The sequence below is a fragment of the Sinocyclocheilus anshuiensis genome, unplaced genomic scaffold (genome assembly GCF_001515605.1).
Source record: "Sinocyclocheilus anshuiensis isolate Anshui unplaced genomic scaffold, SAMN03320099.WGS_v1.1 scaffold67, whole genome shotgun sequence".
In the NCBI taxonomy this organism is placed as follows: domain Eukaryota; kingdom Metazoa; phylum Chordata; class Actinopteri; order Cypriniformes; family Cyprinidae; genus Sinocyclocheilus; species Sinocyclocheilus anshuiensis.
Window position 1 is genome coordinate 396,090 of NW_015552546.1, and position 15,764 is coordinate 411,853.

The 15,764-nt window shown below is 34.4% G+C and overlaps 2 protein-coding genes across 2 annotated transcripts in view; one reads left to right on the plus strand and one right to left on the minus strand.

The window, feature by feature from the left end:
* LOC107664110 (junctophilin-2-like) overlaps positions 1-1,276 on the minus strand; it is a gene marked incomplete at its 5' end in the record, with an annotated part of 17,347 nt that extends 16,071 nt beyond the window's left edge. Inside the window, one exon of the mRNA XM_016454568.1 lies at positions 429-1,276. Within this exon, the coding sequence (XP_016310054.1) occupies positions 429-1,276 (848 nt within the window). The remainder of the gene's footprint in view (positions 1-428) is intronic.
* A 3,938-nt stretch (positions 1,277-5,214) lies between these two features.
* Positions 5,215-15,127, plus strand: LOC107664149 (ganglioside-induced differentiation-associated protein 1-like 1). The gene is made up of 6 exons (XM_016454607.1): positions 5,215-5,528; positions 9,076-9,268; positions 12,634-12,807; positions 13,403-13,497; positions 13,667-13,781; positions 14,651-15,127. Exons 1-6 carry the CDS (start codon positions 5,349-5,351, stop codon positions 14,992-14,994), a joined length of 1,101 nt encoding a protein of 366 aa, XP_016310093.1. The 5' UTR covers positions 5,215-5,348; the 3' UTR covers positions 14,995-15,127.
* Positions 15,128-15,764: the final 637 nt, after the last annotated feature.

Below are 15,764 nucleotides of genomic sequence, written 5' to 3' on the forward strand. Positions count from 1 at the left end.
ATTTTCGAAATATATACTGTATGTGTGTGTATTTATATATACATAATAAATATACACAGAACACACATATATTATGTAAACAAAAACTTTTAATTTGGATGCGATTAATTTCGACAGCACTAATATGTATATATATAGAGAGAGAGAGAGAAAGAGAGAGAGAGATTGTATATTTTTATATTCTATTTTTTTCTCTTTTTGGTCTTATATTTTTTTATATTCTCAAATTGACATTTAATGCCATATTTTATTTTAAGTGTTTTGCCATGTATAGGTGGAATAATGTATAAAGTAATAGTAGCAGGATAAACCCCCTCCTTCCAGATGATACAAGATCAGTCCCGTCCTCTGTCTGGGTTAATTTTGCAATAACAGTTGACCATATCCAAAACAAGCTGTTGTGAGCAGTTAAATGATTTATTCCTTACCTTGAGTTGGCGATTTCGGCCTTCTGTTTGGCTATGGCAGCTGCCCTCTGGGCTCCTTCCACACTGCACTCCACTTTCTGCTTGATCTTAGTGCCCTTCAGCTGAATCACCTTCTTCTTCACAGACTTCACCAGCATGTTGTTAACGTATTTGCCTTCTTCTTTGCCACCCTCTGCGAAAGTGGTGCACCCATAACCGTGCCGTTGGTTGTTCAGCCATTCGCCTTCATATTTAAGCCCACTAGAACGTTCACTGATCCCATAACCCGAGCGCTGGTCGTTTTTCCACTCTCCCATGTAGACTTCAGTGGTGGTGGCGTCAATGTCCGACTCCACCAGTGGAAACTCGTGACCTTCACCTTCCCCTTCGCTCTCACCCAGGCTGATGGTGGAGTTGGCATCGCTGGCGGCGGAGCTGAGAGCTGACTCACTCCGCAAAAAGCTGATCTTGCTCTTATTGCTGGAGAGGGACGTGCGGGAATCGGACTTCTTCAGCTTGCCAAGAAGCGAGCCGTGCCGGAAGAGGCCTTTCTTCTTGGGCTTGACCGCATCTGGGTCCACTTGCAGGGTGAGGGCGAAGCCGCCACGAGATGGGCCCAGAGGCATGGGCGCAGTGACCAGGGTCTCCTGGCCGGACACATTGGTGGCGGTGATGACCGGGATGTCCTGCTGCAGAAGAGTCCCGTTGCTGTGTTCACTGCGCAGGGAGCTCAGAGAGTTCCTCAGAGGAGAACGCACCACTGCTGCCATGCCGTAGGGAACGCTCTGACGTACTCCATAGCCGTGTCGCATGCCACCAGTGAACTGGCCCTGGAAGGTACCTATATTGCCAAAGACATCAGTCAGGGAATGGTAAAGGGATAGTTCACCCAAAAATACACATTATTTCACCACTAATTTAAAAGAACAGGTCACAAAAATAGCTCACCCTTTGCAGTGAATGGGTGCCTCTGGAATTAGAGGTCAAACAGTTGATTGTCACAATAATCCACAAGTAATCCACATGTCTCCAGTCCGTCAGTTTACTTCTTTTGAAGTTAAACAAGTAAATAAAGGCATTTTAACTTTAAACAGCTGCTTCCAGCTAAAATATGAGTCATCTTTCCACATTTCTTTCTGCAGTGAAAAATCCGTCTTGTCTGAATCAGGAGAGAAATATGCACACACCAAGCACCGTTTGCAAGCAAAAACAGCCCTAAACTGTTCTAAACTAATATGTTGGTGGATTTTCACTGGATTTTTTCATTAGAGGAAGAGTTATAACAGATTATGGATTTACTTGTGGATTATCGTGATGTTTTTATCAGCTGTTTGAACTCATTCTGACGGCACCCATTCACTGCAGAGGATCCATTGGTGAGCAAGTGATATAGTGCTAAATTGGTAATGCATGAAATGAAACCAACACATCTATGGCCTGAAGGTGAGTAAATTTTCATTTTTGGGTGAACTATTCCTTTATTCAAAAAATAAACTAAAATTTAAAATATAGCTACAATTTATAATCTAAAATCTAACATCTCGTATTACAAGGCTGAATTTCAAAATCCACAATTAAGAATTATAGAAATAGCTTCAAAGTAAATCCTACAACATTTTTATTTCGTTTTTTCAGTGTACAATGAAAATCAGTGGTGTCCATGTTGTTTTGGACCCCACTGACTTTCATTGTATAACATTTTTAAATACATTTTTGTGTTCTATAGAAGAAAGAATTTCATAAAGGTTTGGAAAGACAGGAGAATGAGAAAAGGCCCGTTCACACCAAGAAAGATCATAATGATAACTATATTGGCGTCCACACCAATGCACAAGAACTTTCTATTAATTTTAATCATGTGCAGTAGTTTTGTAGTTTGTCGCTTTATTTAAAAAGTCATGTTATCTCAACAATATCGTTCCTCCGTGTCTTGTTATAGTTTTGGTGTGGACTTCCCCATTCTCATATAATTAAACCAAATATTAAAACTTTATAGTTATCGTTATCATCACAGTTATCGTCCTTGGTGTGAATGGGCCTTAAATGATGACAGAATTATCATCCCTTCAACTAAAGTACAGATTGTATTACAACACTGCATTTTATTCAAATGCAGGCCACCCGTAAGCTCATTGTCACTTCAGGCATGTGAAACAATGGTATTTACAGCGGTACAACTGCTAGCGAGCTGTCTCTCTCATATCAACCTCTGGGGTAATAAAACACGTGCAGTTATTTATGTCATGGGGTCTGGTTTGGTCATACAACACATGTCTGAGATCCATCAGTCCTCAGGGACAGGCAGGGCAACTATTATTGTGCCTTTATTCACACAGTGCTGCACTAGCACTTAGTGATGACTCAGCTACCAGCTTCCTATATAGGAAGACACCTGTATGATAATTTGTGTACTTTCATCCTTCTCTATCAAAAAACTGTGAACCCAAAATGTATTTGGACACTGAAAGCCTCTTCCCATCAAGGATGATAACTCCAACGATTAAGATTTTGATTTAAAAATTGTTCTAAATTTTGAAGAATACTGTAGAGTCCGTAGGCTAACAATAACGATAACAACACAAAGAAATGATATAGGAATCACTTTCAAAATGATTCTTTTTTTAGCTGATGAACGATAAAAACATTGACAGCCAATCAGAATCCATTCGGCTTTAGAGAACTCAAGCATTTAAAATGGCAGCCGACAAAATTGCAGTTCTATCTAAACAGGCTGTTATTGTGCCGTAGTGTGGACACTAACATAGTTATTGCTATCTTTAAAGTTATCGTTCTTGGAATGAACAGGTCTTTAGTCGTACTTTGAAATGTATGAATTTTATTACAATAAATGACAAAAAAATGAAACCAATTTCAACTAAAATTAAACCACAGTTTGGGCCGTATTTGCATATACTTATAACCAGCTTGTTGGAGGTGGTTTCTAGTAGATAAAGTAGATTATGATGATGGAAATCCCCCTGTGGAAAACTATGAATATGTTTCACCAATGTTTGATAAGCACGAAGTGTTTAAATAGGTACAGTACTTATTTTGTCATAATTTTGAACAGTATATTAAGTATTTATTTAGTAAAATCTTATATAATATATTGCATATTGTACAGTATTATATTATAATATTAGTAGTATGTATATGTAGTAGTCAGAATTGACAATTTAGGACTAAAATTGAAATAATTAAGATAAAGGAAAGTCAGTAAGCTGTCTTAGATGTCGACATAACAGCCTAATGTGACCCAACAAAAGAAAAACGACTTGGCCAACAGTGAATGAGCCTTTTTATTTGTACTCACACCACACGTCCAGAAAGAACAGGATTTGTGACATTAATTTGTAACCACCCTCCATTCTGCACTGGCAAATGTTTCTTAGCAATAGGCATTTACCCAAAAGGCCATCTGTGGCAACACCAGGGTTCCGTGATTGTAAGCCTCAAGTTTATACTAGTAACAAGAATGACTGTTCATTCAATTTAATTATTATTATTATTATTATTATTATTTAGATTTTCAGAGATGTATTCATGGGAATCGTTTAGCCAAGTAAGGATATCTGTGTACTGTTTATGTAGAGTTGGAACCTACTTTTAAATTGCTGTACAGTATGCACAGGATGTGAATTTTCTGCATACAACCCTAAGTGATATGATTCTTTTTAAAATCTCATTTTTATTCATTATTTAAATCAAAAGTTAAGATATTTTCACATAATCGTGTTAAAATGCAAAACAACTTTTTATGTTCAAGATATGAATATTTTTTATGTATATATTTTATGTTCAAGACGTCTGAATGTCTCTTGCTGAACATGTATAGCCTACAGCCTACTACTATGAAATGCTTATTATGGTATAATATCCACAGATTCACTTGCTATAAAAATAGCAGATATTTTGCAGTGTATAGCTACTGTGTAGTATTCAGTAATCTAGGATTCCATTCCAAACACAGCCACACAGCACGATCGGTGTAGTCCAATACCGGTGTTCTGACAATTTGTAGGCCTACTACCCTGTCAGATTACCCCATAAAGTAATAAAAATACAGCGTTGGTAGCATATTCTGATAGATAGCATTATTTGTTAGAAGAACACCTGAACAAACGTTCCCTTTCATGGGAACTTCGAACTGCGTCCTCTAGGGGTCGCTATGGGGAGAACGCCTCGTTGTGACCCGTGTCTTGTAATAAATTATATTGTAATGAACTTGTGAGTGTGTTAAAAAATACATTAAAAAGCTATTCGTACAGACAATTACTTGAATACACCTCTTCTGTGAAGGACACGTTTCAATTTTTTTACATTATTTGTATAATATAAAAATGTGTGCAGATAACCGTCCAGAGATATCTATTATTTATTTAAGTGTTGATATTTTGTTAGCCGAATTGGTGTGGTGTTGTCATGTGACCAAAAAAAAAAGATATCACAAAGAGGACTTCTATAGACCCTCATGACAGTGTCATGAACTTTTATTTATTTATTTTTATTTTTTTTAATATTTATCCTGTATTCAAAGGGTAAGGAGAAGGTTTTACTAGTTTTTACTTTATGCTTAGACATTTTGGAGCCAATAAATCAACACTCTTTGTAGAAAATGCTAAAATGATAAATGTAAATATGTTTTTTTTTTCTCTCTTCAAAAATGTATAAAACCACAAAATGATAACAAATATGACAATTATGCATTTTTTAAACAGTTCTCCTTTCCATCTTCTCTGGAATCCGTATTTTGCACGAACCCTATAGATTTATCGTGGAGTAACAGAGAGTAAAGCAGCGGCTCGAAAGTGTCGATGATGCCCCTGTTCGTGGTGCTGAAATCCCCCCGCGCTCTCCCTCCCTCCCTCCAGCCATCCCTCTCTATCCCTCCCTCTCTCCCTCTCTCTCTGCTCCTCTCTCACACGCACAAAATCCTCTGTCATGGCGTCTTCCAACAATGTTACTCCCACCAACTGTAGCTGGTGGCCCATATCAGCTATGGACGAAGATGGCAAAATCACAGACGGAGAGGAGAGTCACGAGCCCACGATAGAACACAAGCCATTCTCCAAAGACAGGCTCGTTCTGTACCACTGGACTCAGTCCTTCAGCTCTCAAAAGGTAAGAAAACAGCATGAAAATGGTGGGTGAATCTATGCAGTGGGACAAATAATGTCAGTCAGATAATATTGCGCTTTCTCTGGGTGGATGCGTGTTTTATTGGCCTTACCTGTCTGTTCTGTTGCGTCCTTTATGAAGACATTACGAAACCTCAGCAGAAGATGGAACATTTTGACTTGACTAGCTTCAAGTCCACTGCAGCTCAACATCATCGATCAAGTTATATGCATACTGCCTATCAGATGGATTTGGGAGAAAAATAAATAGCAGATGTAACTGTTTATACCGGGTTTAAGGCTGTCGTTGTAGAGTTGTGTGTTGCTTTGCTCTGGAGGATGATGGCACTCTAAATTATTCATTAAAATGAGGTAGCTTTGTGAAAAACAAACGGTGATTTCGTATTCTGCTGTCAGTTGCTTCGTGCACATTTTTAGCCAGTGTCATTCTACGAAAAGATGCCTTTCGTGTCTCTCTTGAATGTGTAAACCATGACTTTAACAATTAAAACTGACTCTCAACTTTTGCTATGTATTATTATAGGCGTTTTAAAAAAAATTGTACGTTTAATTCTTTTTCCAACTTCTCCCTGCTGTATTAGCAAATGTGCATAATTTGATTAAAAAAACATATATACTATATGTACTATAATAATAATGTTATATATTATAAATGTTTCAAAATTATATATACACTGAAATGGATTTTAATGATTATTAAACAGATACAGTGTTGACAAAAAACACTAGTGATGATTCTTTTATTTTGCATTTTTTCTAATTAAATACAATTTTCTTTATTTTATGTATGTGTGTGTGTGTGTGTGCATTTTAATATAATATGTATGACAAACATTTCACACATTTACACAAATACACACTATTATATATATATAGAGAGAGAGAGAGAGGCATATATATTAAAATGTGCATACTTATATTCATATATACTTATGCATATATTTGAATGCATTCAAAACTTACATTAACACAGAAATTGATTTGAATGTTTATTAAATAGATATAGCGTTGACGAAAACCGCTGGTGATGATTCTTTTATTTTACATTTTTCTAATTTAATACAATTTTCTTTATTACAGATTACTGAATATATGCATACACACATTCAATAAGTGTGTGCAGTTTAATATAATATTTATAACAAATAAATACAATATTTCAAACATTTCCACAAACACACTATATCTATATATATATATATATATATATATATATATATACACATGTTTTGTCTAAACTGTCTTGCATTCTTATATTATGCGTTAAACTGTCTTTCTAGGAAACACCTTGTAGTGTCATGACCTTGAGCGCAAGGCTAGTTATGGCTAAATGGCTAAATATGACTGTCAACCCTTTTTTTTAAAGGTGTTGCAATATTCCAATGTATAGTAAAATGTTAAATGTAGTGTGAGATGCACTACATAATGCACTTTATTAAAACTAAGACATTCTTTGTCTGATAAAATGTTTATTGCAATATGAAACTTCTTATAAAAATCACTGATTCACAATGAAAAAGGCCTCATTATTTGGTGGAATGTCCCACCAGGCCTCAGCCTCATGTTTGTTGTGCAAGAGACGCTTCTCTCTATAGTCAGTCTGCTGCTGGTGTTTACATGATTTGAATGAATGTCACGTGTTACCTAAGCTAAACCTGACTCCTCACTACAATATTAAATTGACCAAAACATTGGTAAGACTCAGATTCATTTTGCTGATTACAGTAGTTACAGACTTGCATGGAAAGCTGAGCAAAAAATCAATGACCTGCCAAAAATCATCTCATATTTACTTACCAGCAGACTGAGAAATACAGTTAAACATTGCAAAGCTCGACATCATCGAGTGTGTTTTCTTTCGAAGGCTCCTGAGAAATTCGTTTTTGACTGATTTTTATAGAAATATTAATTGGAGAACATTTACTAGGAATGAGCATCAAAACAATCATGTCATCTCAGAAAATAGATTGGTGCTGGCCTTTCAATACCCTTGTCTTGTGCCTTTGTTTTGGTCATGAATTGTATTTAATCAATGCATTATCTGGATGAAGCTGTAATGCTGGCTGAGTCTTCTTCTGTTGATTATTATGTGTCTGGTCGAATCCAGACATCACGCTGTTGTTGTAAAGTGCCTTATCAAATATGTCTATTGGCTTTGCAACACCTCAGCACAGTCAAAGCTGAACACAGCCTGACATTCATTAGGCTTTGCTCAAGCTGCTGACTGATGCTCTTGTCACTCATCAGTCAGAGCCTCGTTTTATCTTGATCGATCAATCAGGCAGGATTGTATCTTTAATGCTACTTGTAACCAAAACTGAAAGAAAACTAGCTGCATTCCTCTTGTCCATCAAGACGTAAAGCAAACAGATATTCTTTTTAAGTGACTATTCAAAACACATTGTGTTGTTTAGCTGAATGCCAAAGTGTCAGAGCTCAGCATACAAAATCTCCTATGTTTTTATGTTGTATTTATAGTTACTACGTATATGTATAGTTGCTATAGTTACTGCAGTAGACCTTGGATAGTGAGTATGTATACAAACAGGAATTTTAAGAGAAAAAATATTGAGATATTGAGAAAAAAAAAAACGCATGACCCATTGGTTATTACTGCTTAGAGCAGGGTTCCTCAAATCTTGCCCTGGAGGGCCAATGCGCTGCAGAGTTTAGCTCAAACCCTGATCAAACTTACTTACCTGTGATTTTCTAATGATCCTGAAGACATTGATTAGCATGCTCAGGTGTGTTTGGTTAGGGTTAGAGCTAAGCTCTGCAGGAAAGTGGATCTCGTGGGCCACATTTGAGGGTCCCTGGCTTAGAGCCATAGGATGAATAAGAAGAAAATTGGACCTATAAGCAATAAAATGGTTTATTTAATCAAATTTCTAACAGCTGGCCAGCCAGACATTTAATTAAAACTAGAACGCTTTCAAAACTCGCATTAACACTGAAATGAAGTTTAATGATTAATAAATAGATACTGTATAGAGCAGAACATCTATTTACTTGTTTGTGACGTACGTACATTTTTCTAGTTGAATACTATATATGTTATTGAAAACTGAAAGCTGAACTGCTAAATTAAAAATTCCCTAGTTCCTATTTTATATTTTATTTTAATGACATTTTCTTTTCAAGTCCAAAATAGTGTTATTTTAGTATGATTCATTCATACGATTTGAGTTTTAATTAGGTTTTAGTAATCTGCTTTGTTTTTGTCATTTTAGTAGTTTTTTATGTATATGTCTATATAGTTTTTTATTATGTTTCATTTCAACTTTAGTTAATTTAGTACGTCAAGTTAAGCTAAATTAAAGTGAGAAAAAAAGCTGAAATAAAGTTTTTTATATGTTATGTTATTTCAGTTAAAATGTATTTTATTTCAAGTAACAAAAATGTTTATTATTATACATTTTTTTATGGTTTTAGTTGTAGTTAACTATAATAACCCATGCCCAAAATCCTAAAGCTCTCAGAGTCTTGAGGTAGTATGATGTCATGATGATGTTGTGTGTGTTTTGTGGCAGGTGCGTCTGGTGATCAATGAGAAAGGGTTGCTGTGTGAAGAACGGGATGTCAGTCTGCCTCTCACTGAGCACAAGGAGCCTTGGTTTATGAGGCTCAACCTAGGGGAGGAAGTGCCGGTTTTCATCCACGGAGACACGATCGTCAGCGACTACAACCAAATCATTGATTATATAGAGACCAACTTTATTGGAGGTATGACTACAGAAAGATACGTTGCTTGTTACTGTACCAGCTGGTATGCATTATAATTTTTTCATTAAAAAATTATATATATATATATATATATATATACTGTATGTGTGTGTGTGTGTGTGTGTGTGTGTGTGTGTGTATGTGTGTGTATATATATATATATATATATATGTATATATATATATTGATTTGTTCATTTTTTTCCCCAAAATAGTTCCAATAAGTACAAATATTTTTTTGTAAATAAATAAGTAATTAGTGCTAAATGGCAAATCTATACCAAGAATATGACAAAAAAAAAACAAATTTAAGAACATATCCATTTCTTCTCTAATTAAATTTATGGGAAACCTTGTGAAATATACTTTTGGAAATTCTACAATCCCAAATTGAGCAATCATTTAACTCTGTTAAAAGCAGAGTTTAGTCAATTATGCACTCTTCTTCTTGGCCTTTCTGTACAGTATTACTGTGTTCATTAAAAAAAAAACATACATCATAATTATAAACTATTTGACATATATAAATAATTGCAGTATTATAATAAAAACAATACATATACATTATAGCACATTTTCTCAATTTACTGTAAAACTATGTTAGCTAAAGAACGTATTTATCAACTTTCTTTATTTTTGAGTTTCATGTCAACAGTGCAATTATATTGTGACATTTCGAGGGTTATTATTGTAAACTGAAACTATTTCAGCTAGTTGACAAACCAACATTTCTCATTTTAAAATATACTAGTCAACATTTAAAGTGGATCAAAACCTTTCATCAAAGTTGTCCTAAAACCAAAAATGTGTTCTTGTCTTAGGACAACTTTGATGAACTTTTTTGATCCACTTCAAATGTTGACTACTGTGGTTTAACTTGATGTACTAAAATAACTAAAACTGAAATAACAAGTAATAAAAATGAGAAATAAATACATATATAAAAACAAAAGCTACTAAAAATGACAAAAACGCATAATAAAATTACTAAAATAACTAAAATGAAAACAGAAATAATAAGAACTATTCAAAATATTATTCAAAACTGTAATAGTATCTCAATGATACCAAAATAACACTGGCCATATCATGCCATAGAGTATTAAAGATAACTGCATTTGCCCTGTGTAAGCAATACAAATGCTAAATCACACTCAGTGTATATTTTCTCTCACAGGCTGCATGGCTGGGTGTCATTTTGAATGTCTTCACAGTTTGAGTGTGGGGGTGTTTTCACCGAAGCTCGTCTCTGATCCAACATCACTCAATCATTTAAGTGAAAAGAGCTGAGCGTGATCACTCAAGCTCAATGAAAGAGATCGAAGCAGACACTTCTGAACTATATTTTACATTTGAATGTCCAAACACAAATGTATCAGTAATATATTAATGTATCTGATGCATCAATTTGATTTTGAGCACTGACTATTCTTTCAAGTTAAGTTTTTTAGCTTTTGAAACGTATTGTATTGCATTGCAAATAAGGCCTAATTCATTCAGATAACTCTGAATGCATAAAATGCATTACATGTGTTTACAATGAATTACAATGCATAAACATGTAAAAACGGGCTTGTCAGATTTACTGTGTGATTTTCATTTGCATTGTGGATGGTGCTAATGAGTTTAAGTCCTAAATAACAAATTGTGAAATGAGGCCTGGTAGAGGTGGACAAGGGAGATGTTCTTGATGTTTGTGCCTTGGTGTTGTGGCATATTTCAGCTGTTTGTGTGCCAGAGATGTTTGATCCTGTATTTATCGGCTGAATTGTTCTTGGAGAGCTGCAGGTCAGCATGCTGGAGGTGCAGAGCAGTGTAAAATGGGGTAGCCCTTTGTACCATCCTCTATCTGCCCCAGTGTAGTAACATTATAGTCTTATTTTTACCAGATATGACAGCTTTTTCTGGTTGTTGACACCAAATGTTTGACTAAATCTGACTTCAGTCTATAGATTGGTCACCAAAGAGAAAAAGACATCCATAATATCTGAAAAAGCTGTTGTTAGCATTTCTATTCATTTTAAAGCCAGACACATTAAATAATAAAATATTATTATAATATAAATGTATAAATAATCAAAAATATTATTTTTTTAATAGAATAGTTTATAGAACTTTTAGACAAAATATATTTTTTTAAATTGTATGTTTTTTTTGAGTATCATATTTAATACATCAGTCTTCTACAGTTGCTGATATTGATATGGCCAACAATTAAGATGAAATTCTGAAAGCTTGCTTAAAGTAAATCAGTGAGACTTTTATAACAGTATAACAAAAATAAAATGCATATAAATATTATTTGTCAATCTATATCTCCCAATAAGATGTCTTAGTAAGATGATATTTAAATGCTTAGTTTTATGATCAAAGCTTTATAGTTTTAATTGTGGTGGGAAAACATGTAATGCAATGCAATACAGTGATGATAGAGAGATGGATAAATAAACATTCATCAAAAACTTGATGTATCATATTTGATATTCCTATTTTAACGAGATTTTTCAAAAACAAAATTATGTATGGATAATCAAGTAAAGCTAAGTTGCATCAGTCCAGTAAGAGTTCATCTTAAAAGTTTTTCATAGGTTTACTTTATAAAAATCAGTAAAGATTTCACAGTAAAAAGACAAGTGTACCATGACCTGAAAAATTATGACTTTTAAAGTTAAAAAAAAGTATGAACTATCAATCAGGCATGTAGTAGATTGTGTGCAACAGTTTTTTTTCTGTTTTTTTTAAAAACAGGTTTTTTAAAGTTTTGATTATATTGATCATTTAGAGGCCTTAGAAATTTGAAATGTTGCTTGCAACAAAAAAAAAAAAATTTTTGTTTTTGTGTGAAAATAAGAAGCCAAGCAGGTTAATTATATGACCAGATCAGAAGAGTCGTGGCTATATTTATGTATATTAAAAATCTTTTTGTGTGTGTTTCTTTCAGACACAGTAGCCCAGCTGATTCCAGATGAAGGAACTCCCATGTATGCAAGGGTACAGCAGTACCGAGAGCTGCTGGATGGGCTGCCCATGGATGCTTACACACATGGATGCATCCTGCACCCAGAACTCACAACCGACTCCATGATCCCAAAGTACGCCACTGCTGATCAATCAGGCATGTAGTAGATTGTGTGCAACAGTTTTTTTTAAAAACAGGTTTTTTTTAAAAACAGGTTTTTTAAAGTTTTGATTATATTGATCATTTAGAGGCCTTAGAAATTTGAAATGTTGCTTGCAACAAAAAAAAAAAAATTTTTGTTTTTGTGTGAAAATAAGAAGCCAAGCAGGTTAATTATATGACCAGATCAGAAGAGTCGTGGCTATATTTATGTATATTAAAAATCTTTTTGTGTGTGTTTCTTTCAGACACAGTAGCCCAGCTGATTCCAGATGAAGGAACTCCCATGTATGCAAGGGTACAGCAGTACCGAGAGCTGCTGGATGGGCTGCCCATGGATGCTTACACACATGGATGCATCCTGCACCCAGAACTCACAACCGACTCCATGATCCCAAAGTACGCCACTGCTGAAATACGTAGTAAGTGATGCTGCATTTCAGTGCACCATTAATTCCTATTAATGCACAGAAAGCAAAGCATCTGACTTGCAAAACCTGCTTAGTCTGGGAATCGTTTTATTTCTCAGATTTCACGTTTTGAAGCAAATTGCTGTCTCAAATGTTGACTGTAAACTGGCATGGCATCCTCTCACTAAAATGCTCTAATGCTGGCCTATTTATACAGAGTTCATCGATATTGGATCTACAGTACATTGCAAATAAAGCCAAAGAGTTGATCCAGCCAATGGGTTGCAGCGAAATAAATTATGTCACGAAAACCCGGCATAATTGCAAATAAATCTCTTTTATAGTTCATAACTTGGAGGGAGTTCCTATGATAGGTGTTGTTTATCACAGTCACTGCTGTGATTTTATGCATGAAGTCTTATTCAATTCCTTAATTAGTTGTCAGGAACATTAAAAATTTGCAGAAAATAGGGCCAGTTCACAATGTGCTGGCCGACAATGTTAACTATGAATAACTCATTGTGAAGGAAACACAAAATCTTCTCAGTTTTGGGGGTGTGTGAAAGCTCTTTTACTGAACTACACCATTTGGTCTGATTTCTCTCAGGACATTTGGCCAATGCGGCATCTGAACTGATGAAGTTGGACCACGAGGAACCCCAGCTGTCAGAACCATACCTCTCCAAGCAGAAAAAGCTCATGGTAAGTCAGCGGTTTCACTGCATACATGATGTGTAGCACATTTTGGATGGATACTATAGTATATATTTTGTCCTAGCTGAAATATGAAATTAAACTGCAATCATATCTTAGCATGAAAATGGAATAATAGATTGCCCTTGTCTTGAATACTTAAAACTATATTTTGTAGGCAAAGATCTTGGACCATGACAATGTGAACTACCTGAAAAAAATTCTTGGTGAGTTGGCAATGGTGCTAGACCAAGTAGAGGCAGAGCTGGAAAAAATAAAACTGGAATATCAAGGTATGTTTTCTGTTCACTTAACATTTAACAATTAAAATAAAAATATGAAAATAAAATAACCCTAAATTATTTTATTTTATTAAAACAAAACATTAATAAAAAAATATATAGCCAATAAAATATATAAAAAAATAAATATCCTTATATAATAAGCACATGTAATTTTATTGAACAAAAAATAAAATAGAATAATATAAATAATCAATAAAGTAAAAATATAATAACCTTATTTTATATTGTTTTATTAAAATACACTAAGGTAAAATAAAATATATTAAAATAAGGTTGTTGTATTTTGTTGCATTTTATTATTAAAATGACCTTGTTTAAATACCTTTTCTTTTTGAAACATGATCTTTGATTAAATATTTCATTATTTTTTATAGGTGCATTTTGTCATATAATTCTCGTAAATCATAAGAATTCACATTTGTTAATCTGCATGTATGTATTTATTTTTTACATTATAAATATTAGCTTTGAGTGTTATTTTAGTATTTTTGAGATACTGTTATAATTTTTAGCAATACATTGTGAATTAGGGTTTATTTTTATATTTTCTGTTTTTATTTTAATTTTAGGTAAAGTTTTAGTAATTTTGCTGTATTTGTGTCATTTTATAAGTTTTCATTTCTTTTTTTAATTGTCTTCGGTTTTTAATTTTAATTCAATTTTAGATTTTAACTAAGCGAAAATGAGAATTGTTGCTTTGGCAACTAGCTGAAATTTATTTTTTTATTTTATTTTCAGTTAAAGTTGATTTTATGTCATGTAACGAAAGTTTTTTTAATGGTTTTAGTTAACTGTAATAACCCTGCTTTGTGAACTGTTGTTTTTGATCTTACAAGTCATCTTTCATTTCTACACAGGTCAAAAGTGTGAATTATGGCTTTGTGGACCTACTTTTACACTAGCTGATATTTGTCTTGGAGCCACATTGCACAGGCTCAAATTCTTGGGACTCTCAAGGAAATACTGGGAGGATGGGAGCCGGCCGAACCTGCAGTCGTTTTTTGAGCGGGTGCAGAAGCGCTACGCTTTCCGCAAGGTGTTGGGGGACATCCACACGACCCTGCTCTCTGCAGTTCTACCCAATGCATTCCGAATGGTAAAAAAGAAGCCGCCGTCCTTCTTTGGCGCCTCCTTCTTAATGGGCTCTCTCGGGGGGATGGGCTATTTTGCCTATTGGTTTTTAAAAAAGAAATACATGTAGTGAATGTGCTCTTGTAGTGTTTTGTGTCTGTGTATCTGTGTGACGTTCGAACTTTTTCAGTAACACTGTTTTACGAGAGCAGGAAAAACGAGACAATATACAGAGATTAACACTGAATAATTAAATAAATATATAATGAGAACATTCCAAGACTAGGAATTCTTCTTAACAGCACCTTCTCTGGTAATGAATGCCTTCACGACTTTTTTTTATGATTTACTGGTTTATTTTATTTATATTATGCTTGCATACAGCATAATTATGTTGTGTTGTTCTGTCCACATTATAAACACTACACATTCTGCCATTTAGGACACCTGTAGGATGATTTGGTTATATGGTACAGCACAACGGCCAAGTATATTATAAACATAAAGCCCAAAATAATGTTTAATTAATCTACCCTGAATTCTTAAGCATTCATATTTTCTATGGGTTTGGGTTTCCAAACACTGCACTTCTGCAAAATGATCAGCATTTAGACATTCACTTTTTTAGCGCAGATCACAGCTGAAACACTATTCATCAGCAGAATGCAACACATCGCTGTTAGCATGACAATTTTCTGGTCTGAAACTGTTTGCTTCTGCATTTGGTGAGAGGAATCAGTGCCAGCAAACATTTTAAAGGGGTCATATGATGCGATTTCAATTTTCCCTTTCTCTGCCTCCGCTCACTCAAGCCACTGTGTGTTTTGTTGTGAAAGCGAAACTACTTTGTTTTGCCTTCCAAAAGAGGACACAACTAGAAATCAGTGGTTAAGTTGTATT